Raw genomic sequence first — 26960 nt, forward strand, 5'->3', positions numbered from 1 at the left:
ACTTTGTGTCACATCAGAAGAACTCTGTCCCTCTGAACTAACTGATACTTTGTGTCACATCAGAAGAACTCTGTCCCTCTGGACTAACTGATACTTTGTGTCACATCAGAAGAACTCTGTCCCTCTGAACTAACTGATACTTTGTGTCACATCAGAAGAACTCTGTCCCTCTGGACTAACTGATACTTTGTGTCACATCAGAAGAACTCTGTCCCTCTGGACTAACTGATACTTTGTGTCACATCAGAAGAACTCTGTCCCTCTGAACTAACTGGTGAGACAGGTGAGACTGGTGAGACTGGTGAGACTGGTGGGACTGGTGGGACTGGTGGGACAGGTGGGACAGGTGGGACAAGTGAGACAGGTGGGACTGTTGAGACTGGTTAGACTGGTGGGACAGGTGAGACTGGTGAGGGTGGTGAGACTGGTGGGACAGGTGAGACAGGTGGGACTGGTGGGACTGGTGGGACTGATGGGACAGGTGAGACTGTTAAGACGGGTGAGACTGGTGAGACTGGTGGGATAGGTGGGACTGATGGGACAGGTGAGACTGTTAAGACGGGTGAGACTGGTGAGACTGGTGGGATAGGTGAACAGGTGGGACAGGTGAGACAAGTGAGATAGGTGGGACTGGTGGGACAAGTGAGACAGGTGAGACTGCTGAGACAGGTGGGACTGGTGAGACAGGTGGGACTGGTGATCTGACCTTGTCAGCTTCCATCTATTATTGAGCACAGCTGCCTTGATTATTAACGAGGAGTTATATCACACACACACACGCACACACGCACACACACACACACACACACACACACACACACACACATACAGGCCCTCTTGCTCAACTCACCTCTGATTGGTTACAGTCTCTGTGATGTCATCAGTACATCAGGATTAAATTTAGATTATTAAATATATGTGATGTTATAGTATGTTTAAAGAAAAAATCATTTATTACAATATACAGAACTTTAAAGGTAAAAAAAGGGTAAAAAAATGGTCTATTATTTTAATGTTGGCAGTCTGATGAGAGTTCTGCAGTCTCGGTTGGTTTCGGTTTCGGTTTCGGTTTGTTTGGTACTGCGTATGTCTGAAACTGCTGATCGCGCATGCGCACATCTACAGCTGTGACTGTGCAGAGGGATGATTGTTGAGTCTCCATCACTGAATAAAACGGAGAGATGGAAGGTAAGGTGCAGCTGCTTTATGATGTTTACACACTTTAATGTGTTTTATTCTGTAGGATCTTTTTTTATAGGTTTATTCAGTCATCAGTTGATTTAGATCCTGAACAAAGAGTTAATGGTTCCTGATGCTGCTCAGTCTGCTCTGATATTAATTAACTAAAATATTGATAATTGTTTAATAAAAAATAACTTAATGAGAGGTTTATTGTTACACTGTGAAGGAAAACTGACTTCATTTGAACCTGGTCCAACAGGTAAAACACAGGCTAAAAAATAATTAATGAAAGGTATTTATGGATGTTTAGTTTATAAAGTAATGATGCTTTTTATATCTGATGTTTGTTCTCATATTAAATCAATTATCAAAGGTTTGAAGAATCTGTAAAACTTGAACAAAACCCCATTCAAAAACTTAACAATTTAAGATTTTTAAACCGAGTTATTCCACATTTCATCTCTAATGTTCTGTTATTATCACATTTCCTTAATAAAGACGTTCTTTCTTTCATTACTTCATCTACAGAACTCTGGTTCCCTCTCTGTGACAGGTCATTTATTTACATGAACATGTTGTGTATAAAGTTGGTGATGAATGTTCAGCAGGAGGCGTTAAGGAGAACCAAGAAGGAGAGAGGAGGAGGCTGCCCAAACTGAAGAGCCCTGCTAAGCTCTGGAAGAACCGCAAACAGCGGAAGCACACCGACACTGCAGATCCTCAAAGAACCTCAGAAAGAACACCCTCAGGTCAGAACCAGGAGAACCTTAGAAAGAACACCCTCAGGTCAGAGCCAGGAGAACAAAAACATTTTTTTTTAAAAATCGAGGAAATGCCCTTGGACCTCAGGGGTTAATAAAATAAGGATACAAAATGTTGATGTAAGATAGTATAATTAATTAAATAAATAAATAGATAAATGAATAAATAAATGAATGAATGAATAAATAAATTAATAGATTAATAAATAAATAAATGAACGAATTAATTAATTAATTAATTAATTAATAAAGGAATGAATGAATGAATGAATAAATAAATGAATGAATTAATGAATGAATAAATGAATGAATTAATGAATGAATAAATAAATGAACAAAAATAAATAAAGCAAAAATAAATAAAAATAAATAAATAAATGAATGAATGAATAAATAAATAAAAATGCTAATCAATTAAATACAATTCAAGATTGTTCTTCATCATCTCCAGACAGGAAATTAAAACCAGTAGCAGCTCTTTATTTTATTAATAATGCATATATAAGAACTGCGTGGTAATCACCCAGCAGACAGACAGATGGCTCCACCTCATCGTGTGTGTGTGTGTGTGTGTGTGTGTGTTTAACCCCGCCCATCCGGGCTGCTCCATCACTGAATCAAACGGAGACATGGAAGGTAGGAAGCAGCTGCTGCTTTATCTGTTCTTTACACACTTTAATGTGTTGTGTTTTATTCTGAAGGATCATTTAAAGAAGAAGAATCTAAAGTCTGATATTCACCGGATAGGATCTTGATCTGTTTATTGATCCGTTTCCAACATCGTTCATCAGTTGAGTCGATCCTGAACAAAGTGTTTAAAGTTCCTGATGCTGCTGAGTCTGCTCTGACATTAATTATTAATAGTTTAATAACTTAATGACAGTTTTATTGTCGAGATCTGTAACTTTACACTGTGAATGAAAACTGGTCCCTGAGATTCATCAGTTGATTTAGATCCTGAACAAAGTGTTAAAAGTTCCTGATGCTCTGATATTAATTAACTAAACTATTGATAACAGTTTAATAAATAACTTAATGAGAGGTTTATTTATTTAGAGATCTGCAAGGTTACACTGTGAAGGAAAACAGATCGATGACTTCATTTGAACCTGGTCCAACAGGTAAAACACAGGTTACAAAAGAAGTTTGTGTTTAATTTAAAAAATAAAAATAAAATAAAATAAATAACAATAACAATAAACATAAAAACAACAAAAATATAATAATTGTAACAAAATAATAGTAATAATTATGCAAATATTAAAAATAGTGATAATAAAAAAATTATAATATTTATAATAATAATAACAATAATGGGCTACAAAAAGAAGTTAATAAACTACATTTCAGTTATATTAAATGAAATGAGACGTTCTCTGTGGAGTTCAGGTGACATGTAGATTAATAAATAATGACATTAATGACGAACATGTCAGATAATCAGAGTTAATATTTTTTTTCATTTCAAACTGTCAGTATACACAGTAACAGAAGGAAGCATGAGGATAATTAATAGTGAAAATATTAAAAGAGCAACAAAACATAAAAAGGACAACAGAAATTCAACGTATTGATGGATGTTCAGTTTATAAATGAATGATGTTTTTACCTTTTATATCTGATGTTTGTTCTCATATTAAATCAATTATCAAAGGTTTGAAGAATTATCTGTAAAACTTGAACCAAACTCCATTAAAAACTTAACAATTTAAGATCCTTAAACTGAATTATTCAACATTTCATCTCTAATGTTCTGTTATTATCACATTTCCTTAATAATGTTATTTATATAAACATGTGACGTGTTTGTCTCTCAGATATGAGACGTTCTTTCTTTCATTAATGTCTCTACAGAACTCTGGTTCATTTATTTACATGAACATGTTGTGTATAAAGTTGGTGTTGAATGTTCAGCAGGAGGCGTTAAGGAGAACCAAGAAGGAGAGAGGAGGAGGCTGCCCAAACTGAAGAACCCTGCTAAGTTCTGGAAGAACCGCAAACAGCGGCCCCACATCAACAATGCAGGTCAGAAACAGGAGAACCTCAGATAGAACACCATCAGGTCAGAACCAAGAGAACCTCAGATAGAACACCGTCAGGTTAGAACCAAGAGAAACTCAGATGGAACACCGTCGGGTTACAACCAAGAGAACCTCAGATAGAACACCGTCGGGTTACAACCAAGAGAACCTCAGATAGAACACCATCAGGTTAGACCAACAGAACCTCAGATAGAACACCATCAGGTTAGACCAACAGAACCTCAGATAGAACACCATCAGGTCAGAACCAACTGAACCTCAGATAGAACACCATCAGGTCAGAACCAAGAGAACCTCAGATAGAACACCATCAGGTCAGACCAACAGAACCTCAGATAGAACACCATCAGGTCAGAACCAAGAGAACCTCAGATAGAACACCGTCAGGTTAGACCAACAGAACCTCACATAGAACACCATCAGGTTCGAACCAAGAGAACCTCGGATAGAAAACCATCAGGTCAGACCAACAGAACCTCAGATAGAACACCATCAGGTTAGAACCCAGTGAACATCACATAGAACACCGTCAGGTTAGAACCAAGAGAACCTCAGATAGAACACCATCAGATCAGAACCAGAACCTCAGATAGAACACCATCAGGTTAGAACCAGAAGCCCAGATAGAACACCATCAGATCAGAAGCAGAACCACAGATAGAACACCATCAGATCAGAACCAGAACCCCAGATAGAACGCCATCAGATCAGAACCAGAACCCCAGATAGAACACCATCAGATCAGAAGCAGAACCTCAGATAGAACACCATCAGATCAGAACCAGAACCCCAGATAGAACGCCATCAGATCAGAAGCAGAACCTCAGATAGAACATCATCAGATAAGAACCAGAAGCCCAGATAGAACACCATCAGATCAGAACCAGAACCCCAGATAGAACACCATCAGATCAGAAGCAGAACCTCAGATAGAACATATTCAGATCAGAACCAGAACCCCAGATAGAACGCCATCCGATCAGAACCAGAACCTCAGATAGAACACCATCAGATCAGAACCAGAACTTCGGGTAGAACACAGGATCCGCCCTGTAGATCAGAACCACTTTGTATTACCTTGTTGTTGAAAGGTTCTCTACAGATAAACTTACCTTGTTCTGGTCCTGTGATGTCAGAGTTTGAGGTTCTGCTAGAATATTCATAATAAAACAGGAATGTTCTGTTTGTTGCAGCAGATGAGTTGGACTGTGAGGAGGTTCCTGAGCAGCAGCAGGAGGAGGAGAAGGGGCAGTTGGAGGAGGAGAGCAGTAGGCTCATCATCAGGGAGGAGCAGCTGTTCAGTCAAGACTCCCGCAGTGAGGAGGAGGAGGACCAGCTGCAGAAAGACTTTGAGGCTCTGAACCTGCAGATGTGGATGGCCGTCCACAGCACCTTCAACACCTCCACCACCTCCTCCTCCTCCTCCTCGGAGCACCTAAAGGTCCTGAGGAGTGCTGTGGCCTCTATCCAGCAGCAGGAGGAGCAGGACCAGCACTGGGCAGGCTGTCCGGAGGAGAGAGTCCCGGTGTGGCGTCCTCAGAAGTGTCTCAGCACTCACAACACTCTGCTGCAGAATATGGTGGTGTCCAGACTGACGAAGGCTGCTGAGGAAGACTGCGGTGAAGCCAACAGACTGTCGTCTCCTCTGAAGAAAGAGGTGAGTCGTCAACGTGCGAGTGTGTCGTATGGAGAACTTATGTTACTGATGTACCTGTAGAGGTGTGTTGTATTGAGAATGTTACTGATATACCTGTGCAGGTGTGTCGTATGGAGAATGTTACTGATGTACCTGTGCAGGTGTGTTGTATGGAGAATGTTACTGATGTACCTCTACAGGTGTGTCGTATGGAGAATGTTACTGATGTACCTGTGCAGGTGTGTCATATGGAGAATGTTACTGATATACCTGTACAGGTGTGTCGTATGGAGAATGTTACTGATGTACCTGTGCAGGTGTGTCGTATGGAGAATGTTACTGATGTACCTGTACAGGTGTGTCGTATGGAGAATGTTACTGATATACCTGTACAGGTGTGTTGTATGGAGAATGTTACTGATGTACCTGTACAGGTGTGTCGTATGGAGAATGTTACTGATGTACCTGTGCAGGTATGTCATATGGAGAATGTTACTGATATACCTGTACAGGTGTGTTGTATGGAGAATATTACTGATATACCTGTACAGGTGTGTCATATGGAGAATGTAACTGATATACCTATACAGGTGTGTTTTATGGAGAATGTTACTGATATACCTGTACAGGTGTGTCGTATGGGGAAGCGTGTGAAGGAGGACCTGCTGACGGTGGTGAGGACGGTGCAGGACTGCTACCCTCCACAGATGGACATCCTGAATGTGTATTCTGGACTCTTCCATCAGAGCTTCTCTGCTCGGCTGACTGAACTCGCTGCTTCTGAACTGGAAATAGACGACTGCAGCTACCTGCTGTTCTGGATCAACCAATACTATCCAGAGTGAGTCCGTCAAACACACTTCACTCTGTGTGGACGGTATGAGTTCAATAATAATAATAATAATAATAATAATAATTAATCAAGTATATAATATATTATATATAATATATCTGCAGTATAAAATACTATGAAATATATATAATAGAAATGTAAGAGAATACTATGATATAGTATAAAAACACAATAATAAGTGGTGGTGAATTACTATTGTGGTTATATAAAGTAGCGTGCATGTGTTAGGTACATCACTGCTTCAAGTTGTTACAGAACGTGTAACAACAACACATTCATAACCCCCACATAATGAATCATAATAGTCACTGATCTGGAACCAGTTTTACCTGTAACATCTCAGGTGTACCTGTTTCCTCCTGCAGTGATATATTAAACCATGCAGAACTGAAGGGAAAGGTAAAGACGGCCTGTCTGGGTTCTCTGCTGCTGCAGGACCATCTGAACCGACTGGAGGACCAGTTCCTGACCCACAAAGAGGTAAAGACCAGCACACTGGTGGCAACTGGAACAGACATTCATTTAAATGAAAATCCTCCAGATTATCACTTTAAAGAATAAGAAAGTCAAATGGTGTGAAACGTTTTTCTTTCCTTCAGGAAAACGTGAAGTTGTGGCTGAACACAGCTCTGACAAAAGAAGAGGAGAGCTGGCTGAGCGGCCAGAAACCTGAACTCATCGACCAGTACTACTTCAGTCCACTGGCTATAGATGTCATACAGGTGAGACACAGTCAGTACAGGTGAGACACAGTCAGTACAGGTGAGACACAGTCAGTACAGGTGAGATACAGTCAGACACAGTCAGTACAGGTGAGATACAGCCAGAGACAGTCAGTACAGGTGGGATACATACAGTCAGTACAGGTGAGACACAGTCATTACAGGTGAGACACAGACATTATAGATGGGACACAGTCAGTACAGGTGAGATACAGTCAGAGACAGTCAGTACAGGTGGGATACATACAGTCAATACAGGTGGGAGACACAGTCATTACAGGTGAGACACAGTCAGTACAGGTGAGACACAGTCAGTACAGGTGAGATACAGTCAGACACAGTCAGTACAGGTGAGATACATACAGTCAGTACAGGTGAGACACAGTCAGTACAGGTGAGACACAGTCAGTACAGGTGAGATACAGTCAGTACAGGTGAGATACAGTCAGTACAGGTGAGACACAGTCAGTACAGGTGAGATACAGTCAGTACAGGTGAGACACAGTCAGTACAGGTGAGATACAGTCAGTACAGGTGAGATACAGTCAGTACAGGTGAGACAGTCAGTACAGGTGAGATACAGTCAGTACAGGTGAGACACAGTCAGTACAAGTGAGACACAGTCAGTACAAGTGAGACACAGTCAGTACAGGTGTTCTGTATGAAACGCTAGGAAACAACTGTAATCCAGGTAGTGATGTAAACAGGTGTGCAGCAGGTGTACCTGGATATGTCTCTGTATTTCTGTTTCCAGTTGATGAACAAACCTCTGACTGAGTTCAGTTGTGCCATCACAGACCAGGGGAAAGCTCACAGGATCACAGCTCACCTGGAAAGTTTCTTCTGCAGGTAGATCCCGCCCACTGAACTTGTGAATATTAACAATTCTTGTTGATCAGGTGTTCTGTTATATTAAATATGCAGTGTGTGTGTTCCAGCTATAAAAAGTGCCTGGAGGAGTTTGTGAAGGGAAACCACAACAACGCTGGCTCAGTGATAAAAGCTCACCTGGTCTGTGAGCAGCAGTTCAGGTACAATTACACACCTGTCAAACCTCCATTTACACATCAGTGATTCCAGTACTAAAGATCTGGGCCTTTATTTCCTGAGGCATTCTGGGAACTGTAGGAAGTCACTGCTGGATGAGACAGGTGATGAGAAAGTGAGCTCTGATTGGACGCTGTGTTTTCCTGCTCTGTTGCTGATTGGTTCTCAGGGATTACATCACAAGTGAAACAGGAAGTCTGTCGGAGCAGCAGAGACGTCGCTGTCTGGAAACTCTGTCGGCCCTGAAGGATTGTGGGTACAGGTATTTCACCTGTCCCATTCAAATCCAGCTGAAGGTACAAATAGTGAGTGTACTGCAGTGTTTATATCACTCTTATCCACCAATCAATAAACAATAATCAATGTGTTGTGTTCAGGTGTATTTCACTCAGCTGTGGACGTCGGTCTGGTTGGACGGGTCACATCCTGTCGTCGACTCTCTGCTGGACTATCTGAACGAACAGCTGACCGACCTGACTGACCTGAAACCAGCCTGCAGACAGGTGAGACTGTTTGTCTGTTTACCTGTCTGTCTGACTGACCACCTGTCTGTCTGTCTGTCTGTCTGATTCACCACCTGTCTGTCTGCAGTCCCTGCTGTGTGTCCTCCATCAGAACCTGGCTCTTCAGTATGTGAAGAGGACGATGAAGACCAGGGCGCGGAGCTCAGAGCAGCAGGTGGGCGGAGCTCAGAGGATGACCGAAGACGCCCGAACGATCAATGACTTCTTCAACGAGAGGGTGAGACACGTGCACGCTCATACATGTGCACGCCGCTCAGTATCAGGGTTGCTGTAGTTCAGTCGACCTTTAGATCCTGGGATGGATTTAAAATCACGTGGAAACCTTTAGCCCTGTCTCACATCGAGACCTCCAACCTGTGACAGTAAAGATGTAGTACTGTGGTAGTGCTGCAGTATTATCACAGTACTGTGTTTGTGTCCTCAGGGCTGCAGTGAGTCCCTGTGGCTCGGTGAGATGCTCTGCAGCGTTGCTGAGGTTCTACGTCTGCAGGATCCTGGAAGTGTTCAACTGGAGGTCGTCAATCTGGCCAGAACGTTCCCCGACCTCAGGTACAGGTAGAGAGACAGAGAGAGAGAGAGAGCGAAGACGGCGAATGATGAATTCAATTAATTTCATGACGACGTCACAGCGTCAGCTAAACAAAGTCCTGCTGCTGATAAGGGCTCTGTGGGGATAAATTCGTCACTTTCTGTTATCATATTCAAACACTGAAAGCTATAATCTGGGTCAGCTGTGTGACTAACACCTGGTTGCCGTAGGAGACGGCAGGTGTGGCCTGGCGGGGTTCAGGTATCACCGGTGTGAAACACTGAGAGGAGTCATGTTCACAAAAAACCCTGCACCCTGCAGTCTGTTTGACTTCATTTACTAAACATACATTATCTACAGTATATCGCCAAAGATTATATATTTATACTTATATGGTATCTCTCTAAAGATCATATATTTATATTTATACACAGTATATCTCTAAACATTATTTATTTGTATACAATATATCTCTAAACATTATATATTTATATACAGTATATCTCTAAACATTCTGTATTTATTTTTATATACACTATATCTCTAAACATTATATATTCATACACAGTATATCTCTAAACATTATATATTTATATACATTATATCTCTAAACATTATATATTTATATACATTATATCTCTAAACATTATATATTTATATACAGTATATCTCTAAACATTCTGTATTTATTTTTATATACACTATATCTCAAAACATTATTTATAAATATTTATACATAGTTTTTCTCTAAACATTATAAATTTATACACAATATATCTATAAACATTATATATTTATATTTATATTTGAACTGTATTCTACGGATTTTGGTTTAAATTTGTCTCATTTGAAGAATGTTTTTAATAACTATGACTTGTGTTTTTAAGATTGGTTTGATTGGTTGTTGCAGCCTGTGACTCAGGTATAAACAAGGTGTGAGTGTGATGAATAAAGATCTATAATGAAATGTTGTGTCTGTAATAATCTCAGTGTTTTTGTTCACACCTGTCCACCAGGTGTTTCATTGATCACTCCTCTATGTCGTCTCTCCTCAGTGACGCTCATGTGTCGGCACTGCTGTCTCTCAAAACCGGCCTATCGGCTGCTGACGTTCGCTCCATCAGGCGCAGCGTGGAGGAGAATCGCCTCCTCGATGTCACCACCAATAAGAGCCCTCCATTCTTCTCCAAGGTCAAGGTCAAATGGATCAATAGTAAGATCAATCGGATGGGGCTGTAGACCTGAACTGTTCCAGTATTTTGGCCAGTTAGCATGTTAGTGGTCCGTAAACAGTATGCTATGTGTATTCATCACAGTGTGTTAATGCTTTATCACATTTGACTTTGAAAGTCTGCCAATGGTTACAGGCGGCCATGTTGAAGGACGGAAAGCTAAAGAAATAGTTAGCTTTAAATGTAAAGACGGCCTCTGCTGGTCCAATCTGATGTGGTGTTCCTCAGGGTTCCACCCTGGATCCTCTTCGGTTCCTTCTGTCTGTTAGGAACCATTAGAGAACATGGTCCTCACTGTAACTGTTGTAATGTGTGGACCATAGAAACAGAATAGGAGTAGAAGGGCCATTGAACTGTTGTCTTTGGTAATTTGACTAGTACAAAAAACGATGGCGATTGTTGTTAGTTGTTATGGTGACGACAGAAGCCACGTCAGTTCGGCGTGAAGAGAACGGATGCAGCTCCCGGAGACAACTGGCTAGCTAGTTAGTTCAGTAGATAGTTAGCTAGGTAGCTTGTCCCCCAGGCGGAGGGACCGTCTAGACCCGGCGCTGCCACTGCCCACCATCCCACTGCCCAACTGCCCACCAGCCCGCTGCCCAACTGCCCTTTGCCCAACAGCGTCAATGCGCAGTTGAACAATGTGGGACTTTCGCAAAAGCCCTGGGGGAGTCTTGTGTACGTGTATTGTTGTCCCTCGTAGGTGAATGCAAACAGGTACCGTGAGTCTGGAGGTACACCGAAAAAAGCAGAACAAAGATCAATTACTGTATACCATCTCGCTTCAGGTGGAATATTAGAAAGCAGTGTATGTGGATCGGGAACAACAGGCACTTCAGTATCTACAATGGCATTGATTGCTCTTAAATCGTGTACCAGCCTGTAGTCTTTAGAGTGTGGTTTCCTTATGGGAAATATTGGGGCATTGCAGGGGCTTTTGGTTCTATCCAACACTCCTGCTTTTACCAACCCCTCAATGGTGGGTCCTATCCCCGCGATGGCACATTGTTGAAGTGGATACTGCTTTTGATATGGCAACTTGGTTTGCGACGCCAGTGCTTTGGAGGTCTTCAAAGACTCTATTTAAGGAGGACACTCAAAGAGTGCGATTCTTTAATTTATGTGTTATTATTACTACTTGATCCTTCTGGGAATGAGGAGTCACTCACAAATCTATTCAGGATTATGTCAGATCTCTCTGAAGTTTGCTATCGCGGCAATTGATCTGTTAATTTGTTCTCCGTTTTTGACACTCACCAGGCAGATCAGTCCAGAACTCCGTTTTGTTTTTACCTCTCTTTGTAAATATTGCTTACTTATTATCAGCTTAGTTTTATATTATTTTAATGTTGTCTTACTTTTTTAATGTCAATAGTTATACTTTACTTTATTGCTCTCCTTTTTCTACTTCTAGTGTTATCTTTCGTTGTCTTCTACTATTACTCTTGTTTTGTTTGTTATTATTTTGTATCTGTTGTTATTTATTTTTATGTTCGAAATAAAGTCATTCATTCATTCATTCATTCATTCATTCATTCATTCATTCATTCATTCATTCAAACAATTTAGGTGTGACTTTTATTACTGTAATTTTAACAATTTTGACTTAGTTAGTCTTAGCTAGATTCTTTGGGCAGGGGGAAGCAGAGTTACCTTATAAATCTGGGCAGAGTACCAACTATGCACAAGGACACATTCAGTCTTTGAAGAAAAAAGCTCTTCTTGCCTCTTTTGGTGGCCACCAACTGGTATCTCAGGGTGCAGGCAGGTTCCCCCCAGGTCCTCAGGCTTTCTCAATAGTGCCAGCTCCTGGCTGGCTCGCCAAATGTAGAAGCAAAGTGTCTCAGACCTTGGGCCAAAGGTGTCTGGAAACCTTGATCAACTTTCTTCAAAAATCAATGTTCATGATGTCAAAAAGTCAACACAGGATCCTCAAATAACTCTCTGGAGACAGTCCAAGTCTGATGCAAAAAGCAGAGTTTCTATTGTGTTCTATTGGAACAGCTAACACAACCAAAACCCGAGCCTGGTCCGGAACAGACTGACTATGGGAGTCTAGAACACAGCCTTATAGACAATTCTGAGGGGCTTTTGATTATCAGTGGTTGTTCAGATTAAACAAGGTACTGGGGGAGTTAGGGACTTTTCCAGTCTTATCAAGTTATGGATTAGCTCATTCAGACACCTTGTGATGGTTCACAAACAACTGTAGGACAAAGCCAGAGTCATGTAGGGACATTACTAAGGGCTACAAAACATCATAACAGTAACAGTGATTATATGCTTTTCAATAAAGTTATATGATCAATATTCTTTATCGTTGGTTAACATATTTCTATGTCATTTTAAGAGTTTCACTTCCACATAGTCCGCTGGCCACCAGCCGCTGGCCACCAGTCCACTGCCCAACAGTCCGCTGGCCACCAGCTCGCTGCCCAACAGTCCGCTGCCACCAGCCTGCTGAACAACAGTCCACTGCCCACCGGCCCGCTGCCCACCAGCCTCCTGCCCAACAGTCCGCTATTTCGATCATTTTCTGTAATCAGTGCAGCACCAAAACAGAACCAGCCCAAGAACCAGCTAGCTGTCAGCTAGCTAGCTAATTCCACCATGCTTCAATGCCACATGCTTACAGAAAATGAGTTGAACAAAGTTGTTACTCATCTGGCGATAGCAATGTGCTTTCCTTCGCTGTGACGAGAGTGTGTGGATGAAGCATTAAATTGTTCAATTTGACTCATTTACTGTACATATGAGAGTTTCCCCCCCCCTTGAGACCCAAACTGTAAACTGTCCTGTAGAGTAAAGTTTATGGAGTTGATAGTGAATCCGTTTTCAGAGCTGCTGGTTTGAAACTCTCTGTAAGAGTTTCCATCTGTGTGTGTTTGTGCTGCACCCAACAATCCAGACTCCTCCTGGAAAACAGCTCAGTGCTCCAAGAAGATCAGCTCCAGATGACTCAGTAAAAGTCTGGTCAGACTGTAAAATACTAAAATACCAGTCTGTTCAGAGTTCTGAAATCCATCAAACGAACACCAAACTATCTTCTCAAAGTACCTTTTCTGCCTATTTATGAACTGTATTATGAACCCTTGAATACTCTCAAGGACCCTGGAACTTTCTTCTTGACCTCCAAACCTTCTCATTGAACATCTTGATAATTTAATGACCTCTCAAATTGCATGTTCGAGGACTCTGGAACCTTACAAACCTGCATTAATGCTCTGGATATTGCACGTTTAAATATAGATATATTGAATGTATCCCATAAAGAAGAGAATGATTTAAGTTAAAAATAAACTTCAGTTAGGTAAAAGGGGAGAAACCTGTTGCAGATGTTAGACAGATGTACCTGGATGAGTCAGTCCAGGTGTGTCTTCTGCCCCCTTCTGGTCACACACTGCAGCTGCTACCCGTCACACTGGAAACACTTTCTATTTCAGAACTTTAATTCTTCATAAGTCATCTGTTTGGTGTTTTTAAGAACTATTCCAATATACACAGTATTTGGCCAAAAGTATATGGACAATGAATTGTGCTGCTTCATTAACTGAGCTGCTCTTAAGGAGAAAACGTCAGTTTTCCAATGGAAGTTCTGCATGGATTGTTGGTTTTGTATGTTGTTGTTGTTTTTATGATAAATATAAGAAGTAAAAAATCCAAATAATATAACGCACACATCATTTTTCATACATAATATTTACCAATTAAACCATGCACTCAATTAACACACATTATTATTTATATAAATGACCGTGTGATTTAAGACAGTATAATGTGATTGTTTTCTTAATATGAATGAACAGACCAGACTTGTATTAATTGTTGTGTGATCTAAGATGTGACACTGTTCTTTATATAAAGGAACAGACCAGACTTCTATTATTTTTTTGTGTGATTTAAGACAATAGAATGTGATACTATTCTTTATTTAAATAAATAGACCATACTTCAATTAATTTTAGTGTGATTTAAGATGTGATACTGTTCTTTATATAAATGAACAGACCAGACTTCTATTAATTTTGGTGTGATTTAAGATTGTATAATGTGATTGTATTCTTTATATAAATAAACAGACCAGACTTCTATTCATTTTAGTATGATTTAAGACAGTATGATACTGCTCTTTATATGAATGAACAGACCAGACTTAATTTTTATGTGATTTAAAGGTCCCATATTGTAAAAAAATGAGATTTTTTTTATTTTTTTTTATTATAAACCAGGCTTAAATCCTATATAAATACTGTGTATAGGATTCTAAATGTGTCCCAGTTTATTCCTGGTTAAAGTGTATGTGAATGTCATTAGCTGACAGGAAGTACACATTGACCCAAGCTGTTGCTGGGCAACGCAATTCTGTTGCAATTCCGTCAAAATGCGCTAAAACGGAGCGTTTCAGACAGAGGGTAAATACAGGTATATTCAAGCAGACAGTATGAGGAAAATAAAGTTTTTTTTTGAACATTACAGCATGTAAACATGTTCTAGTAGAAACACAAAATATACAAGTATGAACCTGAAAATTAGCATGATATGGGACCTTTAACACAACATAATGTGATACTATTCTTTAAAGGGACTGTTTGTAACTTTTTACACATATAAATCGACCGGGTCAGGATCCCATGCGAGCTCGCGTATGCGTGGCGCTCGCGTAAGCGCGCTCGCGTGTGGCCAGAGTCTTGTCTCCTCTGCCTGCTTGCCTTCATTCACACACCGCGTGCATTCTCGCTGTCTCGCTCCACCTCTACACGTGAACGCGCGCTCACTACTCACTGCAGACGAGTTAGTTTAGCTCTGAGAATATCTAGTGAATGTACAGCGGACGTTTGTGCAGAAATAACTGCTGCAGCTCCTCCAGACCAACAGAGGTTTCCTGTGTCTTGTGAAGTGACGGGGCTCCGCAGAGAGAAACGTTATCGTCTCCGACCGGGTGCCGGTGTCTCCCTGCGGGCGCAGTCGGGAGACGATAACGTTTCTCTTCCTGCTTCAGCCCCAGCACCGACCCCCTTTTCCTGCTTCAGCCTCTGAAAAGACAACACTAGGATCAGATCTAAATCATGTTCATGGAGAGACCTTCGTCTGGTCAGCTAACATTACTGCCAAGCAGCTGAAATATAGAGTGATATTGTGGTTTTATCTGACGTGTGTCACCTCACTGTTTTGAGCGATGCTCGTTCATGTCTATGTAGAGAGAGCACAAGCGTGAGCAACAGGATGCTGACTTTCGTTGACTTAATGGCCACAGGTGTCGCTGTTAACAAGCAATTCTGAAAGTTACAAATAGTCCCTTTAAATGAATGAACAGACCACACTTCTATTAATGTACTGTGATTTAAGACAGTATAATGTAATATTGTTCTTTAAATGAATGAACAAACCAGACTTCTGTTCATTTTACTGTGATTTAAGACAGTATAATCCTTTAATCTCTTTTCTGTCCAGTCACCCTAGCAACAACAAACGCGAAACAGCTCGGCGCTGATTGAACCAATCACGTAGCACGCTGCTCCTGACGTCACATCCTGTCATATCCTGTGTTTGGGGCAGTCCTCCATCTTGGCTAGCAGCTAGCGGCTAACAGCTAGCACAGAGAGTGTCTCCAGAGGAGCTGAATGAACCCAAAAACACCGCAGAAACGACGGAACCGGGACTGTCTCTCAGAACCGACCCAGAACCAGACACCAGCACTCAGACCCGGACCCGGACTGGACCCGGAACCACTCAAAACCCGGTTTCTAGCGAGCTAGCATGGAGCTAACAGGCTAACTGAGCTGGTGAAGAGGAACTGTTGCTGCCGGCTCAGAGTGGCTCCATGTCAGGTACAAACTACCGGAAAACAAGCCGAACCGAGCCGAGCCGGGCCACATAACACTCCGGTCCTGTAGTCAGGACAGGAGCCAGTGATGCCAGGTGATCACCTGCTCAGGTAAACCCGAGGTAAAGTTAAACTAGCCCGCTACAGTTAGTAAGTTCAGGAGGGTGTTCTGGAGCTTCATGACCGGACCTGCCTCACCCTGCCCCGGGTAACATGTCCACCAGGACTCCGCTGCCGACTGTCAACGAGCGGGACAACGAGACCGTGAGTTCAGCTTGATATCTACTAGGTTGTATTTGTTGTCCTGTGTTGTATCTGTTACTTTAACATGCTTTTAATGAAGGAAGTTCACCTGAAGTCACAAATGTTTCTCTTAAAGGTCCTATATTATAAAAAAGTCAGATTTTCATGTTTTATTTATTATAAAGCAGGTTTAAGTCCTATATAAATACTGTGAAAGTATCGAAACACTCAATCCACAGGGAAACACACACAGCCCATATTCAGAAACTCTGCATTTGAAACAAGCTGTCAGGATGTATGTCCATTTGTGATGTCACAAATATACAATATTTAGACTCTTACACGGTTTTAAACGTAAACATTCTAAATGTGTCCCAGTTTATTTCATGTTGCAGTGGATGTGAGTGTCATCAGCTGACAGGAAGTAAACAACACAATACAGAAAATGTTTCTCTTTAATTAGAAGTTAGAAAACTCCATCAAATCAAGAACTGGATGAACACATGAAGGGTTTATATCAGGGGTTAATGGATTTTATTCATAGTTTACAGTGTTATTAATGTGGTTCAGAAAAAAGATATTTAAAGATTAAAGGTCCAGTGTGTAGGATCTGGCTCCATCTAGTAGTGCGGCTTCAGATTGCAACCCCTCCTCTCACTCCTTTTCTTTTTTTATTATTATTTCAAAATGACAGTATACATAGTGACATTAAAAACATTTACATACAGAAGAAGCATAATGAAAACATAAACAAAGAGCTGTGCCAAACATAAAAGGACAACAGAAATGAAACAAAACCATCGGTTACTTTAACATGCTTTTAATAAAGTAAGTTCACCTGAAGTCACACAAATGTTTCTCTTAAATTAGAAGTTAGAAAATTCTCCATCAAATCAAGAACTGGATTAACAAATTAAGGGTTTATATCAGGGGTTATTAATCAGTTAATGGATTTTATTCATAGTTTACAGTGTTATTAATGTGGTTCAGAAGAAAGAGATTTAAGGTTAAAGGTCCAGTGTGTAGGATCTGGTTCCATCTAGTAGTGAGGCTTCAGATTGCAACCCCTCCTCTCACTCCTCCCTTTACAAGACTGTGGTAACAATGTCACTGTACAACAAAACAACAACGTAGTACTATCACTTAAGTTTGCTGCTTTGCAACTTGTATAACACATTTTAGTTGATGCTCAGGCCTAGTGGGCCGGCAGGCTTGAAATACACTGGAAACCATGCACTTATAGATTAAACGAAAGAACACTTAACAGACGGCTGGCCATAATGGACAACGCCAGCCATCCTCTGCATGCCGTCATCACCAAACAGAGGAGCTTGTTCAGCGGCAGGCTGCTGCTCCCCAAGTGCTCCACAGACTCAGACTCAGGAAGTCCTTTGTCCCCCGAGACATCAAACTGTACAACACCTCTCTAGGGAGAGGGGGGACAAAGGAGGACGGTCTGCAGGACAGATAATAATGCACACAGTGCACTTTCATAGACTAAGCTACTGGAGTTACCCTGCACTATACTCATTTTTAACAGTCTCTTCTGCACTATATTCACTTTTTTAATAGTCCTGTATCACAGCTGTTACCCTGCACTATATTCAGTTTTAACAGTTTTCTTCATCTCCTTGTATTTTTATATCTGGTATATTTTTTTGTACTTTGCACTACTAACTTTTTTACTGCCTTTTTACTAACATGTTTTGCACTACGGAACTGTGATGCTGGAAACTTGAATTTCCCTCAGGATCAATAAAGTTACTATCTATCTATCTATCTATCTATCTATCTATCTATCTATCTATCTATCTATCTAAACAAACCACCAGTTAATCAATACAAGAATGTAAATGACACACTCTGTCTGTGTTTATTTTCCCAGCATGCCCCAGGGGATGATGGGCGTGGTCAGGTGTCGTCCCGCTCCGTCCGATCCGCTCGCAGTAAAAACTCTTCGTCCACCGCAGACGAGACGCCGCACATCGGAAATTACCGACTGCTGAAAACCATCGGGAAGGGAAACTTCGCCAAAGTCAAGCTAGCTCGACACATCCCGACAGGACGAGAGGTGAGACAGGACCTGGGGTGAGGCGGGATGAGGGGTGAGACAGGACAAGGGGTGAGGTAGGACAAGGGGTGAGACAGGACAAGGGGTGAGGTAGGACAAGGGGTGAGGCAGACAGACCTGTAAAAATCTAAATGTCAGTTCAATAAAGTTTGTTGTGTTTGTATCCTGGTAGTTATTGATCACTTACAGGAACGTGATCTAATCGTCAATCATCTTTGTGTTCCTGAAAGGTGGCGATCAAAATCATTGATAAGACCCAGCTGAACCCCACCAGCCTGCAGAAGGTGAGAGACAGACTGCACCCAGACTGGACTGTAGCTCCAGTTCATTAAAAGCCTCCAGTCTTTCCTTTGTTTTGCCTCCAGCTAACACCGTGACCTAATCATGACGTCGGCTCTATATGTCTCTGATCAATAACCTGTCTGTCTGTCTGTCAGCTCTTCAGGGAGGTCCGAATAATGAAGATCTTAAATCACCCAAACATCGGTGAGTAATGTAACACACCATCACCTGTCTCTCTCCATCTGTCTCTCTCACCTGTCTCTTTCCATCTGTCTCTCTGTGTCTCACCTGTGTGTGTGTGTGTGTGTGTGTGTGTGTGTGTGTGTGTGTGTGTGTGTGTGTGTGTTTGTGTCCACAGTGAAGCTGTTTGAGGTGATAGAGACAGAGAAGACTCTGTACCTGGTGATGGAGTACGCCAGCGGAGGTCAGTCACACCTTCATCTGAACACCTGAATCAGGTTCATGACCTCTGATCTTCATCCAGCGTCATGTTCACATTGTGTTGACCGTCATTTATCTGTGTGTGTGTGTGTGTGTGTGTGTGTGTGTGTCTGTGTGTGTGTGTGTGCAGGTGAAGTGTTTGACTACCTCGTTGCTCATGGCAGGATGAAGGAGAAGGAGGCCAGATCTAAATTTAGACAGGTAACGCACACACACTGGTGTTACTATGGTAACGCACTGGAGCAGCGATGTCACCGTACAAGAACTTTAGTGGTCGATACCAGTACCGGTGAAATTCTGCGATTCTCCATACCAGTTCAATACCGCGGTAACACGGTTCTTCAACAGCCACGCCTTTATTACCGTCAGAAGCTGTTTTTATGAATTTATTATTTCTCACCAAAAACTACATTTTACTAGGTTACATTTGAACACATCATGATAACGTTAGAATCAGAGAACTTTTTCTATCGTCCCTGGGACACCGTTAGTCTCGAGCCCTGATCTCCGGTACCTGCGGTGCTGCAGTCAGTCAAAGTGCCGTCATGTTTTCGACTTGTTACTGAAGTATCAGTTCTGGTGACACCCCTACCTGGAGGGACCTGCATCCCATAATACTCTAGTGAAGTAAAGGAGTGTACCTGTAAATACCTGTAAAGGTTCAGGTTATTCCAGGTGTGCTATGTAAGTCTGGTCTGAACCTGCCTGTCTCTACCTGTCTCTACCTGTCTGTCTCTACCTCTACCTGTCTCTCTGTCTGTCTCTCTACCTGTCTGTCTATCTTTGCAGATTGTGTCTGCCGTTCAGTACTGCCATCAGAGGCACATAGTTCACCGTGACCTTAAGGTAACACACTAAACTCTAATATCACATTTCCCAGCTGACATTAAACACACCATGAAAATACAGTACATTCATATTTCCTCCACCTGCTGCTCCTCTGTCCTCCTCTTCCTCCTCCTCTTCCTCCTCCTCTTCCTCCTCCTCTCTCCTCCTGCAGGCAGAGAACCTCCTGCTGGATTCTGACATGAATATTAAGATAGCAGATTTTGGGTTCAGTAATGAGTTCACTATCGGTGGGAAACTGGACACTTTCTGTGGTTCACCTCCGTACGCTGCTCCTGAACTCTTCCAGGTACTCATTCACTCACTCACTCACTCACTCATTGTATTGATGTGTGTGGTGTGACAGGTCATCAGTAGTAACTGTGTGTGTGTGTGTGTGTGTGTGTGTGTGTGTGTGTGTGTGTTTCAGGGGAAGAAGTATGACGGTCCAGAGGTGGATGTGTGGAGTCTGGGTGTGATCCTCTACACTCTGGTCAGCGGATCTCTGCCTTTTGATGGACAGAACCTCAAGGTCAGTATCAGACGTGTGCTCCCAGTTTGGAGAAGCAGACAGGAGTACTGGCAGGAAGCTAAACTAACCGATCAATGCAGCGGTAGACCAGAAACGCCTGTGTTCTGAGAGGTTAAATTACTGTTTTTTTTAATGGAGTCTGGTGGCTTTAAAGACAGCGATGTAACGGCTTCAGTTCCCCGTCAGAAAGGGCCGTCTGACGGCGAGGTAAAGTGGTGAAAATATTCTAAATATATCAAACACTTAAACTGATTTTAGGTGGTTAAAATCCGTTTTTCTGCTGCTCCCGTCCACGGCCGCTTTACCTCGCCGTCAGACAGCCCTTATATCGTTCTCTTCAAAGCCACCAGACTCCATTAAAAGAAATCTGTATTTTTACTTCTCAGAACACGGGAGTAAACATACAACCCCACTTCTTTCAGTTATTTCCAAACTCGGCACAGCTAACGTTGACTCAGCTAGTGCTAGCCTTCACATTATTCATCACCTTATTGATTAGCTTACTGTGCTACCTTCACTGCTTTCTGCTGACAGCTGTCTGTCTGTCTGTCTGTAGGAGCTGAGAGAGCGAGTGCTGCGAGGTAAATATCGTATTCCCTTCTACATGTCGACTGACTGTGAGAGCCTGCTGAAGCGTTTCCTGGTGCTGAACCCGGGGAAACGAGGAACTCTGGAGGTCAGAACACCTGAACGCATCACAAGTTTCCTTTCAGAGTGTTTGATTGATCGGTTTATTGGTTTCAGTGTTGTTGTCTGAACGTTGTCTGAATGTTTCTCAGCAAATCATGAGGGATCGCTGGATCAACGTTGGCTCTAATGACGAGGCGCTGAAACCCTTTGTGGAGCCGGAGATAGACTTCAGAGACGAGAAGAGGATCGGTACGTACTCGCATACAGTACAAGTACACATGATGAATATATTTACACAGCTTGTATATATATATGTTTTGTACTAGTACACAGCTGAAGTGCTGTATAACTCTGTGCTGTGTTGCAGACATGATGGTGGGGATGGGTTACTCCAGAGAGGAGATCAATGATTCGCTCTCCAAGATGAAGTACGATGACATCACAGCCGCCTACCTGCTGCTGGGACGCAGAGCTGCTGAGGTCAGAGGTGGTTACCATGGGGACAGCGAGTGTGACACATACAGACGCTGAGCAGCGGTGATGATAACCGTGTGTTTGTTGTTCAGGTGGAGGCGAGCGACTCCAGCAAAACTCGTCCGTCTCCTGCTCGTCTCCTCAGCCAGCGCTCCTCCTCCTCCAAACAGAGGAAGAACAATGACCAAGGTACGCACCCAGACCAGGACCAGGACCAGGACCAGGACTTCATCCAGACTACATGTACTGACTATAACTCCTCTCTCCTCCTCCTTTCCAGTGGCCTCCTCGGCTGCTCCTCCCCCCAGGAGGAGTCAGACGACAGCTCCAGCAGAGGGGGAGGTGAAGCAGGAGGTGGGAGGTCAGAACAACAAGTCCAGTTCTGTGGAGGGAGGCAGTCCGCTGCTCGGCAACGCCAACAACCCCAACATGTCCGACATCCCTGAGCGGAGGAAGGCGCCAGTCACGCCCACTGTGAGTTCATATAGACACACAAACAGTTTATATGTGTCTTCAGATGGTGATCCAGCAAACATGTGATATCTGTGTTTGGTTACTGAATGTGAAACATATTGATGATTGATTATTGTCTCAGGGTGGATGGTCCAGCATGACGAGGAGGAACACGTACGTTTGTACTGAGAGGAACTCAGCAGACCGAAACTCTGTGGTCCAGAACGGCAAAGAGAACAGGTATAACGTTTTATTGTGGTTTGTGATGCAAATTTTTCATCCACACACTCTTGTCATGTAATGTTTTGTACTTCTGGTGAATATAATCCAATCAATCTTATTTCCATATATGTATTTTGTATATACAGTTCCCTTTGTTAACACCTTATTTTGAAAACCGGATGTAGTCATACGTGTATACTTCCTCTAACTTCGCCAAGTGCGTCGCTAGCTCTCCGCCGTTTTCTACTTTCTTGTTCCGTCTCGCTGCGGTTTGTTTTGGTTGACGGATAAGGAACTGATATGACATCACATAACTCAGACTACAACAATAAAAGCGGTAACTTCCTTCTACCTCTGCATGGACTCAAATGAAGCAAATATATCGATTCTGGTATTTTAAAATCGTAAAGAAAACATTACACATAGGTGAATCGATTGTTTTTCCCTCAGTTCCACCACCACCACCCCTCAGAAGTCAGCGGGCGGAGCCTCCACCCACAGTGTGAGCAGCGCAGCGACTCCACCTGACCGGCTGCGTTTCCCTCGAGGGACGGCGAGCCGCAGCACCTTTCACGGAGGTCAGCTGAGAGAGAGACGCACCGCCACCTACAACGGCCCCCCCGCCTCCCCCAGCCTGTCACATGATGCCCAGTCGCGAGCCAGAGGATCCACCAACCTGTTCTCCAAACTCACCTCCAAAATCGCACGCAGGTACGCCAGCGCAAAGCATCATGGGAAGCTGTTCTCACTGTGTGTCCAAAATGTCTGTTTACCCGTCTGACTGCATCATATCTAGTCTGAGGCCAGTCCTCCTCTCAGACACCCGTCTGCTGTTTCCTCTTCTGTTTCTGCTCTGCAGCTGTTACCTGAAACTTTAGTTCCTCATGTGCTCTTTAACACACTAACTCTCCTTCCTTCCTTGTTTCCTTGCATCCTTGCTGGCAGAAGTGTGTCAGAGGTTGAGAGGAATGGGATACCTGAGGGCTCCAGGTGAGTCAGATTCAGGTTGATGTGTTGTTGTGATCATTGTTCTGATTCGTTTAGAGCAGGTGGCTCAAACTGAAACTTGATGAAGCAAAACACCGTTTGTATTGTTAAGATACTAAACGGTACCAGGATCCCAAGATCCCTTAGATCACTGGCAGAGTGTCACTCTGCCAGACATTCTCAGATTATACAAAATAATTCATAATGAGGGATCCTACATATTTAAAGATCGGTTTTCAAAAAATTAAACAGCCTCTATTGATTTTTAGACTTTTTCATCCAGTAAAAACATCTGGGGGGCCAAATCAAACCTCTCGAACCACAGTCCTGATTTAGATTTAGGGCCTGCCAATCAGAAACCAGTATTTGAGTTAGTTAGTTAGTTTTTAGATTAGTTTGTTTAGTTTTTTTGTTTATATTGTAATTTAATTAGTTTAGTTTTTTTGTTTAATTATTAGTTCACTTAATTTTGTTTTTAGTTTAGTTTTTTTGTTTAGTTGGTTGAATTTTTTTGTTTAGTTTTTAGTTAAGTTTGTCTATTTTTTATTTTTTATTTTAGCTTAGATTAGTTTTTTTGTTTAAATTTTAGTTTAGTTTTTAGTTTAGTTTAATTAGCTTAGTGTTTTGTTCCCTAAATTTTAAACCGGAGGGAAACTATTTGTCGGGGGAAATGACTTCGACATAACGCCTGCTGCTTTTCTTGACTTTTCCATCTCTTCAATTTCTCTCTCATGAATTTCAGTGTGTAACAATAACAAAACAATTCCTAAGATGAATGTGTTGAAATCAAAGCATGTTTGACCTTCAGATCGATTTTACAGACAGACTACAAAATCTTTTTATTTATATATTTAGGAAAACTCAGCCATTTCTCTAACATCTGATTCCTCTCTCCCCCCTTCTGTAGTCGTAACGTATCATATGAACAGAAGGACGATCCTAGTTCTCCTAATGCTCCTCTGCTGAGGGATTCGAAGCCTCGCTCCCTGAGGTTCACCTGGAGTATGAAGACCACGTCCTCCATGGAGGCTCAGGACATGATGAGGGAGATCAGGAAAGTCCTGGACGCCAACAACTGCGACTACGAGCAGCGCGAGCGCTTCATGCTGCTCTGTGTCCATGGTGACGGACACGCCGACAGCCTCGTCCAATGGGAGATGGAGGTCTGCAAACTACCCCGCCTCTCGCTCAACGGGGTCCGCTTCAAACGGATTTCAGGAACGTCCTTCGCCTTCAAGAACATTGCCTCCAAGATCGCCAACGAACTCAAGCTCTAGAGACAGACAGGTAGAGAGAGAGAGAGAGAGAGAGAGAGACGGGTCAGAGACAGACAGGTAGAGAGAGAGAGAGAGAGAGTGAGGGGTCAGAGACAGAAAGGTGGAGGGACAGACAGGTATAGTGAATGACAGACAGGTGGAGCATACTGGTAGTTTGTCATGTTTCAGTGTGTTCATGTTGAATTAAAGTCATTGATTGTTTCCCTCGTCTGCCCCCAGCACAGCAGGGGGCAAAGGATCATGGGATTTGGAGTCCAGTGTTTTGAAAACCACACAGGAAGTGTTCTGCTGTGATGTACATTTGTTTTATTTTGAAAGGCCCTCCGCAGTGACACATGGAAAGTGGGCGGGGCCCTGTGGATGCAGACAGGCTGAGTCCATGTTTGTGAATGTAAATAGTTTGTCTGACAGACTCATCTGGTTATCATTTGTTTTCTCTTTTGTACATGTGAGCAGTCAGCTGATCAATAGCCGATCAACAGCTGATTGTCAGCCGATCGACAGCTGATCGACAGCCGATTGACAGCCGATCGTCAGCTGATTGACAGCTGATTGATAGCTGACTGTTTTTTGTTAAGTGAACTTCATGTTCACCTGTGTCTCATTAAACACCTTGAACAGCTTCCTGTCTGACAGCTTTTTGAATAACAGGAAAAATACACAAATGAACTCCAGTACTGTACTTCAGTACAAACTTGAGTCTACTTGTACTTAACCTGAGAATTAACATTTTCTGCTCCTTTACACTAACCGGACCCACCAGATGGTTTATTTCACAGCACTATCTGAGAAGAAGTCACTGAAACCGTGGGAAAGGCGGGAACTTTAAAAGAATACTCGGCAGGTGATTGGATGAACCGTCTGTCAATCAAACTCAAAGCCAGTCGGGAGAAGAGTGAAAACATGTTTCTACTCTTGAAGAGAAATATTCTCCAGTTCTAATAGAACTGATGCTGCGCTAACCTCTCCAGGAGCCGACATTGTTGTTTAGAACCAACGTCGCCCCTCCGTGTCATCACACACACACCTAAACCCCGCCCCTAGCTGCAGTACCTCCTCTCTGATTGGTCTGTGTATGTATATTTTTACTTTAACTAGCTGATAATACTGACATACTTCGGACCTTTACTTGTAGTGGAGTATTTTCCCAGTGTGATATTAGTACTTTTACTGCGGTAAAAGATCGGAGTACTGCAGAACACATGATGCAGTCAGTGGTTATAAAACATTTAAATCAGATTATACACTAAATAATTTATTCCTCTTTCCACATGATGTGTTAATTTAACCGTTGTTTTCTCTGTAAATAAATCTCACTACATCTTTGTCTTTCAACACAGGAACAAATCTCTTTGACACTATGATAATAATAATAATTAGTATTAGTGCCCGTTGAAAACATGCCTGTTGGTGCACATGAATGGACTATGAACATTAGTAATTATGACTATTTTTGGTACTTGAAAGATTCGGGTTAAATAAACAATCAATCCAGAGCATTAGAACCATATATCAAGATCCGACTGCCAGAATCAAGGTTTATTTATCTAATAGAATAAAATTAGAAAAGGGCTGTTGTATGAGCCCTACGCTCTTTGCCCTCTATATTGAACCTTTAGCGCAAGCAATCAGGCAAAATAATGATCTGAAGGGAATAGAGATAGGAGACAAAGAACACGTTATTGGCCTTTTCGCGGATGATATAATAATTTTTTTAGACAATCCCGAGAGGATTATCCCTGCTGATGAATTTTCTCAAGGTCTATGGTCACTACTCAGGATATAAAATCAATGTGGCAAAAACTCAAATCCTTCCATTTAATTACTCTCCATCTCAACCAATTAGGGAAACACACAACTTAAAATGGGACTATAAAACTAAAATATCTAGGAATGATTATGACCAAGAGACTTAGCAAACTGTATGAAGCCAACTACAGTGTTGTAGAACGAAATATTCAAAAAGATAAACAGAGATGGTCAACTTTTCCCCTGGACCTCAGCTCTAGAATCCAGGTGTTTAAGATGAATATGGTACCAAGGCTGCTGTATCTACACTCACCGGCCACTTTATTAGGCACACCTGTTCAATTGCTTGTTAACACAAATAGCTAATCAGCCAATCAAATGGCAGCAACTCAATGCATTTAGGCATCTAGACGTGGTGAAGA

The 26960-nt window shown here is 42.2% G+C and overlaps 2 protein-coding genes across 9 annotated transcripts; both read left to right on the top strand.

Annotated features, from left to right (window-relative positions):
• Nucleotides 1-1045: 1045 nt before the first annotated feature.
• Nucleotides 1046-13804, top strand: LOC141756329 (tumor necrosis factor alpha-induced protein 2-like). Of its 7 annotated transcripts, none has more exons than XM_074615975.1 (15): nt 1046-1188; nt 1788-1931; nt 3858-3968; nt 5182-5642; nt 6251-6462; nt 6840-6954; nt 7074-7196; nt 7951-8045; nt 8135-8227; nt 8413-8539; nt 8621-8746; nt 8835-8984; nt 9192-9316; nt 10352-10509; nt 12879-13804. In XM_074615975.1, the coding sequence occupies exons 1-15, from the start codon at nt 1182-1184 to the stop codon at nt 13121-13123; spliced, it is 2292 nt and encodes a 763-aa protein (XP_074472076.1). In that variant the 5' UTR covers nt 1046-1181; the 3' UTR covers nt 13124-13804. The 7 variants fall into 7 exon arrangements, with proteins under 7 accessions (XP_074472076.1, XP_074472074.1, XP_074472075.1 ...); XM_074615973.1 differs by having other exon boundaries at nt 1047-1188; nt 5179-5642; XM_074615974.1 differs by having other exon boundaries at nt 1047-1188; nt 3861-3968; nt 5179-5642.
• A 2249-nt stretch (nt 13805-16053) lies between these two features.
• On the top strand, nt 16054-25411 carry LOC141755840 (MAP/microtubule affinity-regulating kinase 3-like). Of its 2 annotated transcripts, XM_074615111.1 has the most exons (18): nt 16057-16616; nt 18481-18666; nt 18897-18950; nt 19104-19152; nt 19307-19372; nt 19520-19590; nt 20179-20235; nt 20390-20524; nt 20645-20746; nt 21303-21422; nt 21526-21625; nt 21744-21856; nt 21943-22039; nt 22131-22324; nt 22446-22543; nt 22976-23236; nt 23471-23515; nt 24420-25411. In XM_074615111.1, the coding sequence occupies exons 1-18, from the start codon at nt 16566-16568 to the stop codon at nt 24787-24789; spliced, it is 2169 nt and encodes a 722-aa protein (XP_074471212.1). In that variant the 5' UTR covers nt 16057-16565; the 3' UTR covers nt 24790-25411. The 2 variants fall into 2 exon arrangements, with proteins under 2 accessions (XP_074471213.1, XP_074471212.1); XM_074615112.1 differs by lacking the exon at nt 23471-23515 and having other exon boundaries at nt 16054-16616.
• Nucleotides 25412-26960: the final 1549 nt, after the last annotated feature.

The sequence above is a fragment of the Sebastes fasciatus genome, chromosome 18 (assembly GCF_043250625.1).
Source record: "Sebastes fasciatus isolate fSebFas1 chromosome 18, fSebFas1.pri, whole genome shotgun sequence".
Taxonomy (NCBI): Eukaryota; Metazoa; Chordata; class Actinopteri; order Perciformes; family Sebastidae; genus Sebastes; species Sebastes fasciatus.